The following is a 26,035-nucleotide window of genomic DNA, read 5'->3' on the forward strand; positions in this document are numbered from 1 at the left end:
ATATGTATTTATTAAATAGGTGTGATTTTGATATGTATTTATTAAATAGGTGTAATTTTGATATGTATTTATTAAATAGGTGTAATTTTGATATGTATTTATTAAATAGGTGTAATTTTGATATGTATTTATTAAATAGGTGTAATTTTGATATGTATTTATTAAATAGGTGTGATTTTGATATGTATTTATTAAATAGGTGTAATTTTGATATGTATTTATTAAATAGGTGTAATTTTGATATGTATTTATTAAATAGGTGTAATTTTGATATGTATTTATTAAATAGGTGTAATTTTGATATGTATTTATTAAATAGGTGTAATTTTGATATTTTTTTATTAAATAGGTGTAATTTTGATATTTTTTTATTAAATAGGTGTAATTTTGATATGTATTTATTAAATAGGTGTAATTTTGATATGTATTTATTAAATAGGTGTAATTTTGATATGTATTTATTAAATAGGTGTAATTTTGATATGTATTTATTAAATAGGTGTAATTTTGATATTTTTTTATTAAACAGGTGTAATTTTGATATGTATTTATTAAATAGGTGTAATTTTGATATGTATTTTTTAAATAGGTGTAATTTTGATATGTATTTATTAAATAGGTGTGATTTTGATATGTATTTATTAAATAGGTGTAATTTTGATATGTATTTATTAAATAGGTGTAATTTTGATATGTATTTATTAAATAGGTGTAATTTTGATATGTATTTATTAAATAGGTGTAATTTTGATATGTATTTATTAAATAGGTGTAATTTTGATATGTATTTATTAAATAGGTGTAATTTTGATATGTATTTTTTTAAATAGGTGTAATTTTGATATGTATTTATTAAATAGGTGTGATTTTGATATGTATTTATTAAATAGGTGTAATTTTGATATGTATTTATTAAATAGGTGTGATTTTGATATGTATTTATTAAATAGGTGAGATTTTGATATGTATTTATTAAATAGGTGTAATTTTGATATGTATTTATTAAATAGGTGTAATTTTGATATGTATTTATTAAATAGGTGTAATTTTGATATGTATTTATTAAATAGGTGTAATTTTGATATGTATTTATTAAATAGGTGTAATTTTGATATGTATTTATTAAATAGGTGTAATTTTGATATGTATTTTTTTAAATAGGTGTAATTTTGATATGTATTTATTAAATAGGTGTGATTTTGATATGTATTTATTAAATAGGTGTAATTTTGATATGTATTTATTAAATAGGTGTGATTTTGATATGTATTTATTAAATAGGTGAGATTTTGATATGTATTTATTAAATAGGTGTAATTTTGATATGTATTTATTAAATAGGTGTAATTTTGATATGTATTTATTAAATAGGTGTAATTTTGATATGTATTTATTAAATAGGTGTGATTTTGATATGTATTTTTTTAAACAGGTGTAATTTTGATATGTATTTATTAAATAGGTGTAATTTTGATATGTATTTATTAAATAGGTGTAATTTGGATATGTATTTATTAAATAGGTGTAATTTTGATATTTTTTTATTAAATAGGTGTAATTTTGATATGTATTTATTAAATAGGTGTAATTTGGATATGTATTTTTTTAAATAGGTGTAATTTTAATATGTATTTATTAAATACGTGTAATTTTGATATATATTTATTAAATAGGTGTGATTTTGATATGTATTTATTAAATAGGTGTGATTTTGATATGTATTTATTAAATAGGTGTGATTTTGATATGTATTTATTAAATAGGTGTAATTTTGATATGTATTTATTAAATATGTGTAATTTTGATATATATTTATTAAATAGGTGTAATTTTGATATGTATTTATTAAATAGGTGTAATTTTGATATGTATTTATTAAATAGGTGTAATTTTGATATGCATTTATTAAATAGGTGTAATTTTGATATGCATGTATTAAATAGGTGTAATTTTGATATGCATTTATTAAATAGGTGTAATTTTGATATGTATTTATTAAATAGGTGTAATTTTGATATGTATTTATTAAATAGGTGTGATTTTGATATGTATTTATTAAATAGGTGTAATTTTGATATGTATTTATTAAATAGGTGTGATTTTGATATGTATTTATTAAATAGGTGTAATTTTAATATGTATTTATTAAATAGGTGTAATTTTGATATGTATTTTTTTAAACAGGTGTAATTTTGATATGTATTTATTAAATAGGTGTAATTTTGATATGTATTTTTTTAAATAGGTGTAATTTTGATATGTATTTATTAAATAGGTGTAATTTTGACATGAATTCTAGATATCAAGGCACTAATCCAGCAAGCTGTAATTACATCCTATTCAGGACTGTAGCGAGACTTCTGGAAGCATGGGGCATTTAAAATTGAGGGGCGGTCCTTGTAAATCTACACTGAAAGCATCCTTAACCTGTCCTTCATATGTGTATTATCATTATAGCTATATTAGACTAAGTATTAGACAATTAAGACCTATACATGGTTTATTGAAACACATGTAATTTTATACATCACAATCTGGGGGGCTTTCATGACTAGGTGGTGCGGGGAAGCACTTCAACGTGTGCCACGACCCTAAATGTGGCCCTGACCCTATTGTAATCTCTAAGAAAATCATTAAAAAAAATTTCTCTGTGTCCACGTTAGTGTCAGAATCAGAAAGATGGTTTGGTGGACCTGAATGTATACCTGTCACGTTATAAGTAAGGAACAATAGCCAGATTGCAACATGTATATGCTAGACCCTGAGGCTAATTATTCACTTCATAAATGTTGCGAGTGTTAGCCTTGCGAACAATGTGTGTCAAAGCGATGTGTACACAGCTGGCCGGCTGGCTTATGTTACGATAGTGTAAGCCGACATCAAAAGGACAGGTGGGAAGCCAGTTGTATATAACATGGCCATAGGAACTTGTTACTGGTGCCTTATTTGGCTGCATGCAATTCACAGGTAAGTGGCATGAATTGCTGGTGTTGGGCTCAAAGGAACATCAAGTGGGGGTAGTAAATCCACCCTTGACAGACTGCCGAGGAGGGGGCAATGTCTGCTAATTATGTAGACCATGGGTGAATCGACATCCACTCGAAATTGAGCAAGGCGTGGCAACCATTGGAATCGTAAGTTTAAATCTAGTGTTGTGAAACTAAACGTCAGTAGTCACTAAACCATCTTGCGGGAATTACATAAGGAAGTTATAAGCTACTCCGATGTCATTTGAAATTGGTGGGAAACATTGTTATTCTGGGAATTACAAAGGAGCTTCGGACAGGTCAGTGACTCATTTGCTCGATTGTCAGCAATCTATTAACGGCAAGGTAATTGTACTTTAATTATGTGCAGTATGTATACTTCATTACTAGAATCATTAGTACGTAGAATTACCATTTGTAGGGTTTGATTCATTTGTAGTGCTTGATCTACATGCATATTTTGACATATAAGCAATGTTTATGTAAAGAATTAATATTGTAATTCGCTATTTGGTTAATTCGTAGTATCCTCGTGCATTTATTCATGTGACATTCTAGATTTGCAAATGTTGAATTGATAACTTTGTAAAATGGTTGCCGCGTGCAACATTAGTCAATAGGGTATTTGACTATTTGTGTATACTTTGTAGGAGTATAATGTGTAAGGATATATCAGCGCATGAATATGTGGATATCTGTGTACACTCTGTAGAAGTGTAATGTACAGAAATGCGTCTGATTATGTGATATTGTTCTGTATAATAAGATTGAGAATCTATATACACCGATGTGATGAAATCTATTGATATATGCATGATAAACGTGTATACCATACCAGAAAGATGGGTATTTCGATGTGCACGAATGCGTGACCAAAGAAGGTAATGGCTTATCCGATGACAGATTGTTGTTTAGTGTGAGACTAGATAGCTTGAGGAATATACTAATGTCCTTATGTGTGTTCGGACAGGAAGCTTTTAGGGACCGGAGGAGCTGTAGGAGACAGAGAAGGGAAATATCCTGGTACAGTTGGTCCTGAGTCTCTGGGAGACAAGAAAAGGAGAGAACGGGAGTGGAGGAAGTGGAAGGGTGAAGGACGTGGTTGTTGGACTGAAGGGGTACTGGGTACCAGTCAAGAAATACTACAGATGAGTAGAAACACAGGACAAGAGGAAAATCTATCACACTAAGTCAGATGATGAAATAGGCCGTCACTTGGACGAGTGAAAGACAAGTGATAGGGTTTTGAATATTGAATTTCATTTGAGGAAGGACTATCTGTTATTGAATGGCATTAAATTTGTTGTTTATTTGAATTTCACCTTTTGTGTATTCAGTAATTTAACTGTTGGCATCGCTGATTGGGGGCTCTGATCTTTGCATCTCTATCACTACTTCAATTTCTAACAAAAACGAACCAGGGTGGGTCTTCTGTAATAATTAAAGATAATACTGGGAGCACCTCACCCCAACCTAAGGTAGTCTACGAGACCTTTACAATACCTAATGCACTAAATGTTGTCAAAATTGTGATAAAATAAATGAAATATAAAATAAACTTAAATTAGTGTACTAAAACCTTTCACTGATCATCCAAGTTCCCTGGAGTACAAAGGAAACGCTTGCAACCAAATACAAATGTTCTGGCAAATGTTTGTGGAGAGAACCATGTATGATAATCACAAAACCCATCCAATGACAGACATAAACGATTCGTATGCATAAGAGAAAAATGTAAAATTGACATCTTGTAATGGTTAAAACTTGAAATCCAAAGACGTCAAAAATATTAAAGTCGGTCATTTTGGAATAGGATAATTATCTGAAAAATTCCTAATAATTCTTACCTGAATATATTGGTATCTGTCATTGACCTTTGCTGCCCAGCCACCAATGTGTGAACGAGACACAAATACAGTATTTAGCCTTGCCCATCGTGGTCCATGCAAAGGATCCCACTCTGATGAGGCAGTCAGCTGGTCATCTGCCACACCTTGGGGACCAGATACCAGGTGCTGGCTACAGATCTGGCACTCTATATTGAGATATAAAGACAAACAGTACAAACAAAACTATCAGACAATGAATACGCTGTGCAGGTCTGCTAAAGTAGCTGATACATAGACAAAATCAGAGACAGAAAGAAACTGAATAAGTGAGAGAAGAAGAGAGAGAATTGTACAGAGGCAGAAAAACAAATGCTGACCAAGAAAAAGATGATCATAAAAGAGTAGGAAAGACTTATCAACTAACAAAAATGATACATAACACATTGTTACAACTCTGTGGTCATAAACTAAGTAACAGAAAGAAGCAAAACCAACAGGTTTTGCAAAACTTAACAAATAATTTAATTTCAAAGTTTTAAATGAAAATGATAGGAACTTGGAGAATTATGAAGTAAATCCGAAATAATCCTGACAGAATTATGTTAAAGTCCAAAAGAATGAAAAGTTCTATATAAACTTTAAAACCTGAAATGTACTGGGCTGCCAGGAATCATTACATCAAAATGGCTTTGTCTTGATCTCCTTCGAATAATTTTGAATAGTTATTTCCACTGAACAGTCCAAACAAATGTTCTTGTTCCTCTCAAATAATGTATAAATACAACATAAAACACGTCAGCAGATTTAATGTTACAACAAGAACACAACCATTAAGAATGACTCAAAAATAGGAATGAATATCGATTGCTCAGTTCTCTCCTTATATACGCCTTTTATTACAACTGCATTTCACAACATGCCCCCACGTGACATATCTTACTACTCAAAATACCTAATAATGTGACCTTTCTCATCCAATAAGAATTAATTTATTTCTTCTAAGATACCACATGGCCGATATGTCCACTGGGAAAAAGGCTGAATCTTGTAAACATGCTTACTCATAATTCTATTATTAGTAACTGTCAAGATGTATATAAGCATCTATTTATAGATCCTATGCAATTCTGCATTATTTAATACCTCTAAAACAGACCCTAGTTACATAGGCAAAAGCTAAAGATAATCATTACAATTTACAGTCATGAATAAAAATTATAAAACTTACACGAAATCATGTACCAGGAGTTGCAAAAATATAAATATAAATAACGTGTACAGACTACAAATAATATGCTCTCCTCATATACACCTTCTATTAACACTATATTTCACAACATACCCCCACATGACAGAACTTACTACTCATTCTAATGTTTCAAAATACCTATTAATGTCACCGAATTCATCCAATAAGAATTAACTTAATTCTTCTATGATACCACCTGACCGATCTATCCAATGGGATAAATTCCAAATCTCATAAACATGTTTACCAATAATTATATTATTAGTAACTGTCAAGACGTACGTAAGCATATATTTATAGCAATTTTGCATTCTTTGATACCCCTAAAACAAACCCTAGTCACGCAGGCAAAATCTAAAGATAATCAGTACAATTTAATGCCATGAATAAAAAATTAAAAAAATTGATAAAATCATGTACCAGGAGTTATAATATATAAACTACATATATATGTTATGGATACAAATTACATAAAACATACGCAATACGATGCAACATTTTCATCTACAATTCTTTAGGTTAAAAAGTAGATAATGCGATAAGTTGTATCTGTAATTAATACAACTGTATACTTTCGTCGCTTTAAATGTAATATGATTACCAATGAAAGTGATAAATTCAAAAGCAAAATAATTACTTAAGTAGAAGGGTGTGTGTGTGTGTGTGTGTCTTGTATAATTTCGATTTTTAACATGGCTTAAACAATTTTTAAATCATATCGCTATGATGTCTGCAGTGTGGAATTTACAGTGATGTCTAGCACTTGGGAATTATGCCACAGACATGTAGCATCATGTCCCACCCAGTGACATTATCCTGACACAAGGCCGACCAGTCCTAACACTAACCTCTAAATGCCGAGCGCCAAGCGAGGCAGCTGCTAGTACCATTTTTATAAGTATATATGGTATGACTCGGCAGGAGTTTGATCCCGCGACCTATTGCACCAGCGGGCACTCTAAGCACCATTTTGGCCACCGGAGCAGTCAATGAAGTAGGCAAATGTGACCCACTTTAGGAAGCACTGAATAAGACTCTTTGTAATGAATGACCAATCCTCAATTTTCTATCAAGTGCTTACTGCTGATCCTAGCTGACTGCTGTCCGATCACGTTTTTTTGTAATATGCGAATCAATATGTGCTCATCTCATACAGTGTTTGAGTGGCCTGACCAATGAATGTAAAATATACTGCCACTTTTCACGCAAAAAAAAAACAGCTTTTGTCGAACCAAACAAGTGGAAAATTTTCAAATTTTCTGTTCTTTTTTAAACTCTTTCCTTGTACTTATGGTAAAATACGTTTTATAAACTTAATTCTTTTTTTTTAAGGTTACATTTTATTTTGGCGGCTTATGTTGTACTTGTGTCCAGGGATACAAGCAAAAACCACAATCTTGTCATATTTTCGCAAACAGTAAGGCTCAACTACACTTTGCTCAGAACAATGACATTACATGATCACGAACAAGTCCCCTCACAAAAAAAAGAAACATTTTAATGTAACGAGCACTGTCAAAGCACGGTCACCAATGTCAAAACTCGGGAAAAAGCAGTCGGACACCTAGTTAGTTTTCACTCCATACAATGAAGCCAATTTGGTTCGAATAATGCCATCATATCATCATAATGGTGAACATGAGACTGACAGACGTTCGTCATCTTGAAATGCTACTAAATATACCTGTTATGCAATCCGATATCTGAAAGAACACACTTTAACCAGCTTAATTTAAGATGGACTCCAGTATCTGAAAGAAAACATTTTAACCAGCTTAGCTTGAGACGGACTTCTATGTCTGAATGAACACAATTTAACCTGCTTAACTTTTGATGGACACCGATATCTGAAAGAACACAATTTAATGAGCTTAACTTGAAATGAACCCCAATATCTGAAAGAACACAATTTAACCAGCTTAACTTGAGACGGACTCCGATATCTGAAAGAACACACTTTTACCAGCTTCACTTAAGATGGATTCTGATATCTGAAAGAACACACTTTAATCAGGTTTACTTCTTTACGAGTAGAAATGTAAGTGATAAATATAGCACTCCCTCTTTTTAATTTTAAATCGCATCAAGCACAAAAATGTGTTATTATACAGACCAACAATGGAATTAGGGACCGATCATTTACTTTTAGCGTGTGCATGTCTGTGTATGGATAGAATTTGCTTTTGAGCTGGGATTTAATTTTTTCAGTATGCCTAGGATATTTCTTTTCTTTCAACTAATATAATGGATATAAGTATTTTTTTTATTTCTGCCAGATTGGAAGTAGATTTATCAAAGCCAGCTGAAAGAAGGAAATTGTTTGTTTTGTTTCTTTAAAAAAAATAATCTTACATTCTAACCCACCACCCAACGAAAATTAAATCATATAGTCGGTGTCTTCTAGTTAATGATAAAAAATGGGCGATACTAGCCCAAGTCAGCTAAAAGCGAATTTATTTCGGTCGTCAGGCAGTCTATCGATATTTTCATTGTACATACAAGTCGATGTACATTATCAACCTCATCAAAAGGTTTGGGGGGGGGACAGATGAAAATAACAAGTGGAAACCGACATATGGGTGGAGGGGTCCTCATCAAGGCCCCATTCTGCAAACTGGGGGCTACAAAAATATTACGATTTCGCCAAGTAACGTTAACTCATTAAACAATCCAAAGGCTAATTCGAGGCTTGTATGTAAGCCGGGTTACAGTCCATGAAGGGGCATCTCTCCCCTCTCCATTCAAGGTCCCATTGTAAGAATGCGGTAATGCTGATTTATTACTCTGAGGCTACCTCCAATTCGTTATCAAGGGTTGCGGGTTCTATACCCGCCCGTCAGGGCCGGCGCTAACATGTAGGCAAACTAGGCAGCCGCCTAGGGCGCTGATTTCAGGGGGTGCATTTTTTAATTTTTTGTATTGTTTATAAATTTTGAAATTGATATTTTCCGGGGGGGGGGGGGGTGCCAGAATCTAACCTTGCCTAGGGCGCCAGATAGTCTGGCAGGGTCTGGCGCCAGCCCTGCCGCCCGTGCCACCCTGGATCGGCAGTGTCTGTGTGTGACCATAGGAAAGGCACATAGTTCCCACTTTCTGACCATGATACAGCCACAATTGTGATTAATATGGAAAAACAACCAGCCCATTCCTGTAAAATAACGTACCAGCGGTTAACAATTGAAGCAAAATTTCTCATGTCAAAATGCAGAAATACGGCTTTTTGGCCGCTCTCTCTCTCTCTCTCACGCGTGCGCAGAAAAGATTATACATTCTGCTCATGTTCGGTGATGATCAATAATTTTATTTTCGGGGGAAGCGTGGGACCTAAGATTTTCTTAAAACAGTCTGACCAACAAATAGGTTAAAAACAATATCTTTGCTCTCGTCTGTAGAAAATAAATAAAATTATTCATTAGTCTGAAAACAATAAATTATCTTGAGGTAAAAGAAAACACACACACACACAGATATATATATATATATATATATATATATATATATATATATATATATATATATATATATATATAGACCCACAATAGTCACTTGCAGAAAAACTCACATGACCTAGTTTCGTTTTCACTACCAGGAACCAGGTAAAGCCTTTGACCAAATTGAGCCGCAGGCGTTCTTGGCGCCCCATCGCTCCATTTTTGATCTTTTGAATACCTTATTTTCTTTATGTGTGTGTGTGTTATTTGATCTTTAATTCATACGTATCTGATATGGCTTCAGTGAGACTATTTAAACAGATCATATCACAAATTGACAAGTCTTAAACGATGACGATGTAACATATACTCAAATGTGTGTTCTATTCAAGTAACCGAATTCCGTATTTCATGCTAACCAAAAGCTCTGAAAATATGCATCTTAACATAAACTCTGTCTTTCCCAAAAAGAAAACAAACATTAAGTAGTTCCTTCCGCACTTTTTTTTTTAAAGAAAGCATCAAAATAATAGCTGGATCGCACACTTACCAAGTTCATGGCAGTAGAAAACTATATATATAAATTCCTTCAAAAATTGTGCTTCGTTCGTCAACAATATGCTAAGCTGTTTAATCACAAGCAAGCATCATTTCAGACGATAATTCCCTCAAAAATCTGTCCGCGGTTCTTCTTCGATTCGACACAATCACTTCCAGTCCGTTAACTTTGTACCACATTACAACTCAAACCGGAAGTTATATGTATACCCATTTAACGTTAATAACACGTTTTGTTCATGAATGTGTGGATGATTACGAAACGTTTATACCCGCTAATACATATAGAAATCGTAGTATTTGTTCTCAGATACTGTAAAACAGACTATCTATCTACAACTTACCTGAACAAGTTGAGACCATTGAATGTAGCATTCTGCTCGTTGAATGACACTGACACAGTACATAAGGTGCATCGCGACTTGGTACCTAGGTACGAGCTCAAGGATTTTGAATAGATTGTACGGCTCTTTCTTTTCCAGATGAGGCGAGCGACTCGTGGGTAATCCGAATGAAACTTGGATGTAGGAGATTGAGTTGTTGATATTCAATAGCAGATTAGCACATGGAAAACCTTATGATGCTGTTATACAAACTTGCGTATATCTGCCCGTTTGTCTATCTGTAGGTCACCGCTCCGGTGGCCTAGTGGTTAGAGCGTCCGCCTCGGATGCGGGAGGTCGTGGGTTCGATCCCCGGCCGAGTCATACCAAAGACTTACAAAAATGGTACTAACAGCTGCCTCGCTTGACGCTCAGCATTAAGAGGTTAGTTTTAGGACTGGTCGGCCCGGTGTCAGGATAATGTGACTGGGTGGGACATCATGCTACATGTCTGCGGCATGATGCCCCAGTGCTAGACATCACTATAAACTGCCATATTGCAGACATCGTAGCGATATGACTGAAAAATTGTTAAAGCTACGTTAAAAAACAAAATCACACCAAATCACATCTATCTGTAGGTCACTTTATTTATGCGTGTGTGTGTGTGTGTGTGTGTGTGGTGTGTGTGTGTGTGTGATTTGGATTTTTAACGTAGCTCCAATAATTTTTCAGTCTTATCACTACGATGTCGTCTAGCACTGGGGCTTTTCAACATCTACTTGGAGTGCATCATGAGCGAAGCCCTGGAAAACCACTGTGGCACAGTCAGCATTGGAGGGCATAACATCACCAACCTCCGCTTTGCAGACGACATTGATGGGCTGGCAGGCAGCGAAGACGAGCTAGCCACCTTAGTGAAGAACCTGGATGAAACATCTTCCAGATTTGACATGGAGATAAGCGCTGAGAAGACAAAACTGATGACAAATAGTGGCAAACAAATCTCAGCCAAGATGAAAGTCAGAGGACATGAACTGGAAACAGTGAGCCAGTTCAAATATCTTGGTTCCATAATCACTGAAGAGGGATCAAGAGCAGAAATTTTGTCAAGAGCAGCACAAACAATGGCAGCTATGTCAAAGCTAAGACCCATCTGGAGAGACAAGAATATGTCTGAAAACTAAAATCAGACTATTGCGAGCTCTAGTCATCTCAATCTTTTTGTACTCATGTGAGGCATGGACCCTGACAGCAGGATTACAACGAAGAATCCAGTCACTTGAAATGAGATGCTACAGAACCATCCTTGGCATCTCTTACATGGACCACATCACAAATGAAGAAGTGCGTAACATCATCAGGCGCGAAGTAGGCCTATATGAGGACCTCCTCACCACCGTCAAAAAGAGAAAGCTGAAATGGTATGGCCATGTCATTAGAGCCAACAGTCTATCCACAACAGTCCAGCAGGGCAGCGTCCAGGGTGGTAGAAGGAGAGGTAAACAAAGAAAAAAGTGGACTGACAACATCACAGAATGGACCAGGAAAAGTTTTGCGGAGACACAGGCATTGGCACATGATCGAGACAAGTGGAGGGAACTGGTCAGATGTTCAGCAGCACAGTGCCTCAACGACCACACTAGGTCATGAGACTGATGATGATGATGACTGGGGCATCATGCTACATACATGTAGCATCACGTCCCACTCAGTCACATTATCACGACACTAGGACGACTAGTACTAACAATAACCTCTTAATGCTCAGGGCCAAGCGAGGCAGCTGCTTGTAACATTTATATAAGTTTTTGTTATGACTCAGCCGGGGTTCTAAACCGCGACCTCCGGCATCCGAGGTGGACGCTCTAACCACTAAGACCATCGGAGCGGTTTATCTCTTCATTTAATGCTGGGTAGAAATTCATCAGACTTGGTATGTTAGTTATCACATGCAAATCATGTGCAAGAGGGATACGGTTATTTACTCATTATCTTGGTTCCCTTGGGTCAAAGGTCAAATGCAAAATCTCAATCACAGTACTCAACGCTTTCGAATATCTTTGATCAAAGCGTTTAAGTTCATTCAAGCAGGAAAGAAATATATATCTACCGGGTATTTGGTCCTGAACCATTGATAAATATCCACCCGATCCGTCTATTGTTTCTGGATACAAGCCTCAATTGTTCAGTCAGATTAAAATAGGATCTCCACTGTCCTACACGAAGATCTGATAACGACCGCTTAAGGTTCGTGTTCTGGTGACATATGTTATTACAATAATCGCTAATTTTATCCGCCAATCTGACGAAGTCTTATCTCTTTGCGTTTGAGAGACTGAGCAGTGTGGCAAAGAGCATCAATGATGTGCCGAACGATTTGACTCGCTTTCAGACTTTTTAAAGTTGCATTTCCCTTGGCCAATTCAAAGGTAACCATAACACGATTTTTAATTAGGATGCAAATCGTTGAAATAGTTAAGGCCTTCAACCCTCAATAACGTCTACTTTCATAAGTAGTAATATGTGGTGAAATGAGACCAAATGGACCCTTGACACGAGATCTATGCGGGAAATTCATGGGTACATAGTTTTAAACATGGAAATAATTGCACCAAAAAAGGTAACTGTGTTACAAATGGCTGACCTCGGCCGTAACAGTGTTCGGGTTGACCCGTGTATGATTCTTAAGACCTAAACGGTAAATCCCATGTGAAATGAACCCATATGATTGAACATGGGACTATTGGGACTATTAGAAGCAATTAGGACACTCACGGTCAGTTGGGCCTATTGGGGGCAGTTGGGTCTATTGTGGACAAATGGGGTTTAGTTTAAGTTGAAAACACACATACACACACACATACACACATAGTGCCGGATTTAGGCATAAGCTAAACAAGTTACAGCTTAGGGCCTTACAGTATGAATTCACAGCCTGAAGGGGACTGTCAAACTTATTTTATACCAAATAGGGCCTCTACAGCGTCCCATAGCTCAGGCCTCGCTATGTCTAAATCCCACTGCGCGCGCGCACACACACACACACACACACACACACACACACATTTAGCAGTTGTGAATGACAATCTTTTTGAGGCAAGTGAACAGCCACGAAAAGGGCAGTTGGATTCTTTTATTTTCTTCCCTACCTACAAGCTTTCCACCAACGTTTTACCCTGTCTAGGAAATTCACTTTTTTCTTTCTCATGAATCCCGTCAGTATGACCCATTACTCTTAACGTTTCCTGGACCGTGATCCAGTACACATTCAGGCTTCAATATCTCGTGTTTTCCTCTTATTTTTCGTTTTCTTTTCTTTCCTTTGACCATGTAGCCTTGATCTTCATTACTTACTCGCTAATCTCTTCTTTGATAAGCGACTTTGCCCTTTGGAGGGCAGCCACTTCCCTTCTCACTCGGCTTAGCGTGTACCATTGACCCACTACTTGCTCTTTGGAGGGCAGCCGCTTCCCTTCTCCTTGGCTTAGCGTGTACAATTGAGCCTTTACTTGCTCTTTGGAGGGCAGCCACTTCCCTTCTCACTCGGCTTAGCGTGTACCATTGAGCCTCTATTTGCTCTTTGGAGGCAGCCACTTCCCTTCTCACTCGGCTTAGCGTGTACCATTGACCCACTACTTGCTCTTTGGAGGGCAGCCGCTTCCCTTCTCCTTGGCTTTGCGTGTACCATTGAGCCTTTACTTGCTCTTTGGAGGGCAGCTGCTTCCCTTCTCCTTCGCTTAGCGTGTACCATTGAGTCTCTACTTGCTCTTTGGAGTGCACCCGCTTCCCTTCTCCTTGGCTTAGCGTGTACCACTGAGCCTCTACTTGCTCGAGTAGCTGCTCGATGTAACTTTTCTTTCTTCTTATTCTCTTGTTGGATTGTCAGTACTGTGACGTCTTACTTATTCGACGAATGTGAATTAGAGCTTCCACTCGCCGCTTGACTTTGTGTACTGCACATTTCTTCATTTTATGTTCATCATTGGTCAAGGAAGGAAAGACAAGCAGGGTAGCCACCTCGCAACACCGACAGGGTCCGTGTATAATGAGCGATGATTTGGTTTCTCTGGTCCGAATTTTAAAAAATGTCATCTTGACGCCAATTTAGAACATTTTCTCTGTGCTTTAGTGTTAGAATAAAAGAAAAGTGGAGAGAAGTTTTATTATTTTTTTTCTAAAACAAAGAGAATTAAAGGTAACCAAAAGGATGCAAAAGTCTCTGGAATTGTTGATCTAGTGTTGGGCTTTCTTTTGAGTTTTATTTGTTTCCAGGGATAGCCGCATTGTACAGCGGGAACTGATGGTTGGGGACTTTTAAACACATTACACACACACACACACACACACACACACACACACACACATATATATATATATATATATATATATATATATATATATATATATATATATATATATATATATATATATATATATATATATATATATAAAGTATTCTCAGTCGTATAGCAGTGTTAGGGACCAGCTTCGCACTGCTAAAAGAGCCCGCCGTAAAGCTGAGAGGCTTTGACTTTCCACCAGACTCACTATTCATAAGCAAATCTATGAAGCCTCTAAGAAGAGTGTCACAAATATAGTCCATGCAGCGAAATCAGCCCACTACACTACTAAGATCATGGAAAGTTCCAGCTGCAAAGAGCTCTTCGAGATGACTAACAAGCTAATGTCAAGGAACAAATCTACACCACTTCCAACTACCTTCTCTCCAGTCGAACTTCCGGACATGTTTGCAAATTTCTTCCGTGACAAAGTACAAACCATTAGAGATAAGCTTGACACCACAATTTCAATTGACTCGTCGTCACCATACAGTTAGGATACAGAATTTTAGCGGCAACCATTAGCAGCATTTGAACCTGTCTCTATGGATTTCGTACGTACAATCCTGATGAAGAGTGCACCAAAGTCATGTGAACTTGATCCAATTCCAACATCACTGCTCCTTGAGTGCTTAGATCCAGTATTGCCTTCACTAACTGATGTTATTATTACCTCTCTCTCATCCAGGGAATTCTCATCATTTTTCAAAACTGCCATTGTAAAGCCTTTGCTGAAGAAACCAACACTAGACCATACTGATTTAAAGAACTACCGCCCAGTTTCTAATCTCCCATTCATATAAAAATATATTAGAACAGGTTGTTCCATCCCAGCTTGTATCTCATCTAAATTCAAACAGTCTATTTAGCAATGTACAATCTGCATATCGCCCTTGCCACATTACTGAAACTACTCTTCTAAAAGTAGTTAATGACATTCTCTCTGCGTTGGATAGCGGAAAGATCACAGTCCTCACCCTCCTTGATTTGTCTGCAGCATTTGACACAATAGACCATGATATATTACTTCACCGTCTCCAGCATGTATTTGGCATTCATGATACAGCCTTACTGTGGTTCAAGTCCTACTTGGTCAACAGGACACAAATTGTATCTGCAAATGGAATACACTCCAGCCCAGTTGATCTATGTTGTGGTGTTCCACAGGGGTCTGTTCTTGGACCTGTTCTCTTTATTCTGTACACTCAGTCGCTCTCAAGCGTCATAGATCATCATCCAGTGTCTCACCAATTGTACGCTGATGACACCCAACTGAGGCCATTCTGATCAAAACACAAAGACTTTCTCATTCACATCCTTTACCTCAAACAATAAATATCGGCAGCACCAACATTAAATTCACACAATCAGTACGAAACCTAGGTGTTACTCTGGACAGTACTCTCACATTGCACCAACATCTCATGAACATATGCAAGGCTGCATATCTTGAGCTGAGACGCATCAGCTCCATTCGCAAATACCTTTCAGTTGATGCCACTAAAACATTTGTGTGTTCATTAGTACTTTCAGGATTAGACTATTGTAACTCAGTTCTGTCTGGTTCATCTCAATATCTGCTCCAGAAACTTCAAAAAGTTCAAAACACAGCTGCTCGGATCAAACTTAGAGTACCACGATCAGAGCACACCTCCCCGCTGCTCTGTACCCTACACTGGCTATACATTCGATCCAGAATCAAACACAAAATTTGTTCTCTGTGCTACTTTTCACCATCGGACTCTAGTCCAACATACCTATCCGACCTCACCCATGTGTACACACCAGCAAGATACTTACGCTTCTCTTCTGACAATCGTATAGTCATTATTCCCACTATGAAAACAAAGTCATATGGACAGCGTTCTTTTGCATACCAGGGCCCAGCAACGTGGAATGAATTGCCCACTGAACTTAGACACAAAGACAGAGTGATCACAGTCAATAGTGCTCTCAAAACTCACTTATTTCGACTGCAAGAACAAACTTAAAGACCCAATAAAGTTTTCTACCTTAAATATTCTCAGCATGTTTTTTTTAATGTTTTCTAATTTCATGGTGTTTGTTTTTGTAATCATATCATTATATGTTTTTTTTTATGTTACAGGTGTTGTCTAATGTTGTAAAGCGCTTAGAGCTTCTAAAGATTAGACGCTATGCAAAGTCCACATTATTATTATTATTATTATTATTATTATTATATAATTATGGGACAGTTTTGACAACGAAAGTCAGTTGGGTTCAAGGATTGCTGTACTTCTAGGTTAGTTCCATATTGTAGGGGTCTAAGTTGGGACCTGTTAATATGTTGTTATATTATTAAATCTCAATCATTGTCAGATTATGCGGCTGTAGATGGTTGTATTGGAACCGTCTTGTTGTCTGATGTAGATAGTTGTATGGAACCGTCTTATTTTCTTGGGTAGATGGTTGTATGGAACTATCTTATTGTCTGGGGGTATGGTGGAGATCATTCAAGAGTATAGAAAGAGAACTATACGGTTAATAATTGTAGTGGTAAATATCTGGAAGCTTCAATTCCTAATGATTCTGCGAAAAAGCGGAGTTGTAATTTATTTCCTTATCTATCCCTGGTCTATTTATTGTGTGTGTGGGTGGGTGGGGGATTCTTTTTCAACCGAGGTTGGGTTCGATTCGCGCCAGGCGATACCATATCCTAATGATATGATTCACAGTCGTTCTCTTCCTCAGCCGATTGGTTTCTCTGGCTCCTAGCTTAGGCCAGGTGTTTTAAAAGTGGATATGTATCTACCTATCTAAAGGAACTGATGGTAGTCTTGCCCATACGAATTAATTCCTAAATTAACTAATATTGTATTTGATGAAGCAATTGTTGGGAACTTAGGCAGCAGTAGTTGCGTGATCTATTGCGTAATCTATGTTTGAGTTAGTGTTTGTGTAGAGTTATATTTTTCCATTCTTACCTATTTCCGACATGAAGGTCAGGAATATCAGTTCGACATTATAATATCCGACTCCATAAAGTATATGTCAGAGGGGCATTTAATTGTTTTTGCTTATCATGGATCTTATCCCTTTGCGTTTCAAACTTAGGACAGTCATTGTTGACGTGTTGGATGGATTCTGGATGTCTCAATGTGGGCAGTTGATTCCCTCGTTTTTGTTGATTGGTAGGAACCGACCGAAACTATACAGTAATAATGTTTTCCTCGTTTGTAATCTCGTTACCTTAGTTTCTTTTGGGTTTACCATTCTTGGCGTTTTTATATTTCTGCCTATTGTCTTTTAGATATTGTATAATTTGCGTCCCTTATGACTGCTGTACTATCTGCTTTGCCATTTTTCGTCAATTTTCCCCCTTTTAGCACTGTATATTTCCTGGGAACTGTACTCCATGTTTCTGACATTGGGCTCGTTAAAACTTAATTTAGCTTCTTTGTTAGCTCTTTTTATTCATTGGAATATCAATGTAATACGGTACCCACATGAATTCGACAGTGACATTTTGAGATTCTTATGTTTAAAGAGAGAGAGATCGCAAAACACTGAGTGAGTCACTAATGATAACTGCCTTGGTGATATTTTGATGCTGAATCTGACGGCCCAGAACTCAACGGTATATTTAAAGCAGAGATCGGGTAATCTGGCTTCCAGTCTGGCTTTCTCTTCAGAAATTACAAGTGCTGCCGCTGTTCTAGACGGATCAGCCAGCTTAGAGCCTTCGGTCTAAATTATGGTATACCTTTTTTATTTTCCGTATACCTCTGAGACTATTTTTTCCCTTATTTGTAGAGGATTTTCACAAACTTGGTCCCTTATTTTAATGCGTTTTAAAACTTATTTAGGGGTTGTACGTGTCCATGGATCAACGTCAGGAAATGTTTTCTACGCTGCCTGGATTCTTGGAAATAATTAGTTCTTGGACTAATTCATATATCTCTTTATCCCCTGGTATATTCGGGATCAGCTGATGTCTAAAGTGAAATTTGCATCTCTCAATGACAGACCTGGTGGGATGGGATTCTTGCCGTACACCTGAGTTGAAGTTCCTCTCTTCTAAGTTTAAGTGTGGATTCCTCTAAAATGACTTGTAGCTCTACACCGGATGTGATCTTGAGTGCACCAGAACATATAGCAAGTGCTTGATATTGGAGACAATCCAATTTATAAGTAGACTAGGGTTTGCTGAGTTATACACCTGACACCCATAAGCTAGTTTAGATCACTTAGGCATGAAAAAAGCCTCCAATATGGTTCAATGTTGGGTGCAAAGAGTATCTTAATCCACTCCCCACTCTGTTCCTTTCAGGTTCCTTAGGAGATTTAGATCACGGCCACATCTTTTTATCAGTTCTGCTATCTGACTTTCCATGATTATACGTGACGGGTCGGTCGATCGTTCCCATGTCGTTTATGATTATACTGAACAATGTGTGACTCGGTACGCTTCCATGGGAGTTCCGTTTTGAGTTCTAATGTATCTGACAATTATTTTCCCAGTTTTGTTCTGGGAAATTAAAAATCCACCGTGAATGCACCCCCACTATCAAACCATAGTGGTTTACCATCGCCATAAGGCCTTTAGTGCATATCAGTTCATAGACTTTTTGAAGATCGAGATGTTTTGTTGATTTGGGTTGTTAGTGTGAGGGTGATGGAGATCGGGGAGTGATCATTTCCAAGTGTGCTGGTTTGGTCAACTTCGGAATCAGCAATTTCTGCTATTTTAGGAATACATATTGTTAGATCGTTTGCCGAGAGAGTACCATTTACTGGGTTAGCCCCTGTGTGGACCCCACTGTCAAGTACTACAAGATTATAATGTATGTTCGATCTATTTTTGACCGTTTCCCCCATTTTGTCTAATTGTCCCCTCCCCCCATTTAAATATCCACAGATAAAAGTATGGTTTTCTATTGTTCCCACTATGTCATGATACATTTCTGATGTATAAGAATGTCTCCAAACATTTACTAGTGTGAGGTCTTCTTGCCCTGTGTTTATAGTTAGTGTGTGTAAAGTTATTTGTGCTTGTGTTATGATTATTCCGAACGTTTTCATTAGGGACTGTGTTGATAACAACAGTTGCTAGGCCCCCTCCATTGTGGTCTTGGAATCTATGTTTGAAATTGTGGCGTTTGGTAGGGTTGGGGTGGGGTACTCCAATATATTATTTAAATTACTATGGAAGTCCCACCGAGGCTCGATTTTGAAATCAGTGATAGAGAGAGGTAAAGCTCCGAGCCTGCAGCCAGCAATGCCGACAGTTAAATTATTGAGAACACGAAGGTGAAATTCAAAGAAATAACAATTTAATACAATTGAATATTCAAATGATAATAATTTCCCAATCACTCTTCTCCCTCTCGACCCAGGGATAGCCTATTGCATCCTGTGATTTATAGTATGAGATCGCTTTTCCACCTGTCCTTGTTTCCTACTCATCTGTATCTCTCCTATTACGCCAATTCCTTCTCTCCTTCCGACTTCCCTCCTAACTCCTTCTCCTTGACTGCTCCTTCTACAATTCCTCCTCGTCGACTCCTTTTCCTCCTCCTCCTTGATTCTGCTCTCCGACTATCCTTCGATTCACAATCGACTTCTCCACTAGTCTCTATTCTGTCTCTCTCCTAGAGACTAGGGACTAAACCACACAGGAAGTCTGTCCCCTAAAAGCTTTCTGTGAAAACACAAGGACGTTAGCATATTTCCTTAGCCATCCCGTCTCACACTAAACCAACAATCACTCATCAGATAAAGGCTATTACATTTTTCGGTCACGGATTCGTGCACATCGAAATACCCATACGCTCTTGTATGGTAAAGAACGTCGTAATAAAAGCACGGTATCAACTACTTATCATACAGACATCAATAAATTGCGTCACATCCGTACATATATTCCTAATCTCATTATACTGAACAATAGCACAGCAATCATACGCATCTCTGTACATTACACTCCCACAAGTGTATACAAATATTCAAAATATCCATATTAACTAATTTTACACACTGCAACCATTTTCCAATGTTACAATTCAATTCAACAGTTGCAAAATCTAGAATATCACATGAATAAATGCTCTAGTTTACTACGAATTAACCAAATAGCGAATTACAATATTAATTTTAACTACGAGCTAGCAATCTACATAATTCTTTACATAATCATAGCTCATTTCTCAAATACGCATGTAAACACTACAAAGGTAATTCTACGTACTAACGATTCTAGTAATGAAGTATACATACTGCACATAATTGCAATTACAATGCCGTAATATTCTGCATCAGTCGAGCAAATAACTCACTGACCTTTACAAAGCTTTGTCTTTCCTTAGAATTTTCTAGTTTTCCCGCCAATTCACGAGTGGTTTCCCGGAGTTATTGCTACAACTTCTCAGCACGATGTTTCACAATGAGTTGGGTTCTAGTCTAAAGTACTCAGTTAAATTCGGGTTGAAATGGTGACCATACCCTCTCTCAATTCCGATTGGATATCGATTCTGCCCTGTTCTATTCAACTTAGCAGACAATGCTCCGGCCGTCTGTCAGCGTGATGAGATTTACGACGCTAATAATTGTCCTTTGTTCTTGAACAAAGCTTTCAACGTCCACATGTGATTTTTGATACCCAACAAAGTTGGGCTCTCGTAACAAATACGAACAGGACTACTACACTGCGGGATCTAATATATACACATGGCTTCTAACCAATTCCTTTGCTCTTGACTGAAGTAATCGCGGGCAGGCAACGTGACAGAAATATCCTGTCTAACCAGTTATTTTCGATAATCGTTTCGACAGATTGCTTCAATAGTGCTTCCTATATAAATATAATGTCTGGTTTCTATGGTTCCCTAAGTATTTTAATGATCAATAATTCGGGGATATTTAGAGTTATCGCACTGCAGTTCCACTGCCAGATAATTATGGTGTTTTTAGTTTGCATCTAAATAACTCCTCTGACTTCACATATATAACGGTTGAAGCGGAATTGTGGATTAGTGAGATGATTAAAATGAAGTTATAAATTTTGATTGAAGTATTTATCTAGCAGGGTACTCATTAGGGGGCATAGGTCATCGACAGGAATCGCATTGTCCTTGTTCAGTTCACGGGCTCCACCCAGAACATACCGTGTATATTTGATCACATTGGAAAGAGTGATACACTTTCTGTGATTTCCTTTACCTTATTTGTTGTTTTTGGAAGGAGGAGTTACTGAAGGTATATTATTTAACCTGGGTGTTTTACTTGATTCTTTGGATTCTTATTAAAATCGAATTGTTTTTGGAAGGAGGAGTTTTCTGTAGGAATATTATTTAGCTTGGGTGTGTTAGTAGTGAAGTGGGGCACCCTACGGACAATGGGAATTAGCATTACAGGGACCCCTGGGTCACTCTACGGACAATGGAAATTTAACATGGCGAAAAATCGTGGGTCAATCTACGGACAAGGGGAATTTAACATGGGAATAAATCGTGGGTCACTCTACGGACAAGGGGAATTTAACATGGGAATAAATCGTGGGTCAATCTAGCGTCAAGGGAAATTGAATATAGGATTTTTTTTAAAAAATAAAAAAAATAAAAAAATTTTTTTAAAAAAGGGGTAGGCAATTCAAAGACTATCTCTTTTCGAGATATATGGGGGCCCTGAAAAGGGCCTTTGGGTTTTCTTCTGCTTCTAATTTCTTCTTTTCCTCCACCAACTTCTTATTTTATCTCCAACACTCTTTCTCTTCTTTTTTTTCTCCTTCTCTTCTTTCTTCTCTTCCTCCTCCTCTTCTTTCTTCCTCTTCTCATTTTCCTCTTCTTTTTCAATTTTTTCGTTCCATGTTCTTATTCTTATCTTTTCCTCTTCATCCTCCTTCTCCTCCTTTATTTCTTTCAACAGATCACTGATGATTACCTTCATTTTTCGTAAATTGTTTATCTCCATCTTCACTCGATGGGGACTATATGAATAGTGATCCTCGTTTAGGTTAACCAACATTTGCTCTATCATTCCTAAATTGTCGAGGACGTTTTGCAATTTTTCCATTTTGTCCATTTGGTTAGAAGCCATCTTCTTTGTATTCTTTGTAGAATGGTTTGAACAACGAGCACTGTGGCTTCTTATACGAAAAGCGCGAACGTGAAGGAAAACATCCCCCTAAAACATAAAATGGATCTTACCTAGATGATGACCCAACATCGCGCGAACGTGAAGGAAAACATCCCCCTACTTTCTCATTTCATATAATAAAACCCTAACTTTACTCTTCACATACGCTAAGAAACCCATAATCTACTATTCACACTAACATACCTGAGCTCTTACAAACACAAACACACAAACACACAAACTCATACCCTCACACTATCTAAAATAAGAGTTAGTGTTTATATACACACTACTCTACCTACACACATTGGCAAATTAATAGTTATTTCTTTTCTAGAGTATTGGGTAGCCCTGAAAAGGGCTGTTTTTGTTTGGAACTTCATGGACACCTGGTTAATGGTGGCACCTTCCAGGCCTGGCGCCACATACACATCTTATCCCCCAGTTACTTTTTACCTTTTGGGGGGAGAGAGCAGAGGCAGGATATGTCGCTTCAGAATCCCAATTTTCGCTCTCTGGGATTTTGAAATTTCTTCTCTCCTTTTCCTCCTCCTCTTCTTTGTTTCTTCTTTCCTCTTTATATCTTCTTTCTTCTTCTTCTTTATATCTTCTCTCCTCCTCTTCTTTGTTTCTTCTTTCCTCCTCTCTTATCCTTCCCTCCTCGACAATGGCTTCCGCGGCCAGTTCATTTAATATGCGCCTGGCATATTCCAGATGCACATGAAGCTCCAACAGTTTCTCAAGTCTCGTGTTCATTTTTTGGTGTTGATCAATCAACAAGGGTAGCTGGACTGCCGAACGAGTTTCAATTTATACTGAAAGCGCGGACGTGAAGGAAAACATCCCCCTAATAACATAAAATTCATCTTACCTAGATCATGACCAAAAACAACAACAACGCGCGGACCTAAAAGAAACACTCACTCACTTTTTTATGCTACCCATCACTATTTTAAAATTTTTTTATAAATCACTTCAATAGACTATCCACATACGCAAAGCAATTCAATCTAACTCCAAATATACACCTCAAACACTAAGAAAAGATATCATTTTAATCTACTATCCACACCAACTTACTTGAGCTCTTACAAACACAAACACACCAACACATACCCTCACATTTTTAAAAAGAGTTAGTGTTTATTTTCACACTACTCTACCTACACACACATTGGCAAATCGATCGTTACTTCTTTTCTAGAGTATTGGGGTAGCCCTGAAAAGGGCTGTTTTTTTTGTTTGCTATGGCATTCTTTTTTAGTTTCTAAGAATGCGATGTCCTCTGAGGATAGACTTTCTGGCGATAGGTCTGCTTCTTCGGAAAGAGAAGAAGAACTCTTTGGTGTCGATACGGCAATCGACAAAGCCTCTGTCAGGTTCAGGTTGCTGCTGCTGTTGTTGTTGTTGTTGTTGTTGTTGCTGTTTTTGAAGTCTGTACTTCTCTGTCCATTCTTCTTTCTCCCTGTTCACTTCTTCTCTGAAGAGCTCTTCTATCAGGTCTTCAGTGATTTTTAACATTCTCACATTCTCTATTTCTTCTGGCTTCGGTATCAGACTGTGTCTGACCCTATGCAAATTCACGTAGGCTTCGTTGAGCTTAGCTAGTTTGGAGCACATCTTCGTAGGAGGATGAGTCGACAATGGATGGTTAGACTGGAAACAACCCCGGTTCTTAAAGTGAAAGCGCGGACGTGAAGGAAAACATCCCCCACACGGTTTTCGAGTCGCAACGTTCAGTGATTGTCATGAGAGGGATAGTAAGAAATGAAAGAGCATCAATTCAACATTCTTATAGCTAAACAAAAGACAAAAGCATTTTTTCAAAACACAACATTTTTTATTCAAAAATCACTTAACACTAAACAACAACATTTCTAACATTTTTAACAATAATCCAACACTATAACATCAAACAATTTTTTTCAAATCACAAACATTTTTTTCTTCAAATACAATCTACTTTAAACAAGGCTGACAACGTTGTGAATGAAATTGTGATTTCCACTGTTGGAAATCATTAGGCCATTGATGGACACTACGTTTCCTAGCTTGAGACAAAAGATAAGCATAATGGTCACAAAACCATCGATCTACTTTCACATCGTTTCTAGCAGAAGAACGAGGATCAAAATGAGTCACTAAATGTTCTAAGGAATAGCCCAGGCTGCGATGATGCAGAAAATACACACAGTACTGTCCACACACCAAGGAATCTGTGCCTTGTAATTTCACGTTATTGAATCGGGTGGTTTGAGCATTTCTTCTCATAAAGTCGATGATATCGTCTTCCAAAGGGGGCAATCCGTACGAATCGAAATATTCCACACATCCTTCTTGAGGAAAGTAGACGGCTACCCAGTGGGTTCCTGGGAGATGACTTTCGTCCGTGTTGATCACGTAAGCTTGATGGTCTTTAGGTTTGCGATGAGGGAGTTCATCTTTAGCACAGACGACAGGATTCCAGGAAGCCGTATACGAACTATGGTTCAAAAGGTAATAAAGTTCCCAGGTATCCATTGATTTGTGTTTTTTTTCTTCTTCACAGGTAATAATAAGTCGTCAATTCGATCCTGACTTTTTGCTTGAAAATGTCTGACGAATAAACGGTTATTCGTTCTGTTTCCTCACTCTGATTCAGGAGAGCTTCGATACGATGGATCTCTTGAGTGGTTAATGGTGGACAAGAATGTTCACGCAAGTCTTTATACCACTGGTGCAACACGTCTTTGTTTGAGATGAGACTCCAAGCTTCGTCCAGATACTCGTCCAATTTTTCTTCTTGACTCAACATCAGGCATTTATCGTGTTGAATTTGACTGGGATGATCGTTTTGACATCCATAACAATTTTTCTTGATCAATTCCGTCATTTTGTCGACCAAGTGTTTGGCAAAACAGGAGACTAAATGAGCTTCTTGTTCTGGCCATCTCGACTTCATCATGACAATTTCTTCGTCTTTGTCTTGGGATTCTCCTTCCACGGTCTCCTCACATTTCATGTCCAAAGTTTCTTCACTAGGTAAAGAGGGATAACAGTCTTCCATGGCTTCTAGTAATCTAGAATGACTTCTCTCAAACTGTTGATTTCTATCGTATTGTCAAATTCTGCATACAGGATCACGTTCAACGTTGGATCAGCAGGGTCTCGATTTGCAAACTGAATTTCCACACGAATCTGGCCAGATTTTATAGGGTGGAAATGTCCCTCGTCGCTGCCTT

The 26,035-nt window shown here is 37.2% G+C and overlaps 1 protein-coding gene across 1 annotated transcript in view; it reads right to left on the reverse strand.

The window, feature by feature from the left end:
* Positions 1-10,538, reverse strand: part of LOC149808040 (interferon-induced protein 44-like) — a 48,857-nt gene extending 38,319 nt beyond the window's left edge. Inside the window, exons 1-2 of the mRNA XM_089972923.1 lie at positions 10,399-10,538; positions 4,835-5,022 (exon numbers count right to left, since the gene is read on the reverse strand). Of these exons, the coding sequence (XP_089829049.1) occupies positions 4,835-5,022; positions 10,399-10,429 (219 nt within the window). The 5' untranslated portion in view covers positions 10,430-10,538. The remainder of the gene's footprint in view (positions 1-4,834; positions 5,023-10,398) is intronic.
* Between the last annotated feature and the right edge of the window lie 15,497 nt (positions 10,539-26,035).

The sequence above is a fragment of the Sinohyriopsis cumingii genome, chromosome 1 (assembly GCF_028554795.1).
Source record: "Sinohyriopsis cumingii isolate HCF-2022 chromosome 1, ASM2855479v2, whole genome shotgun sequence".
NCBI classification, from domain to species: Eukaryota; Metazoa; Mollusca; class Bivalvia; order Unionida; family Unionidae; genus Sinohyriopsis; species Sinohyriopsis cumingii.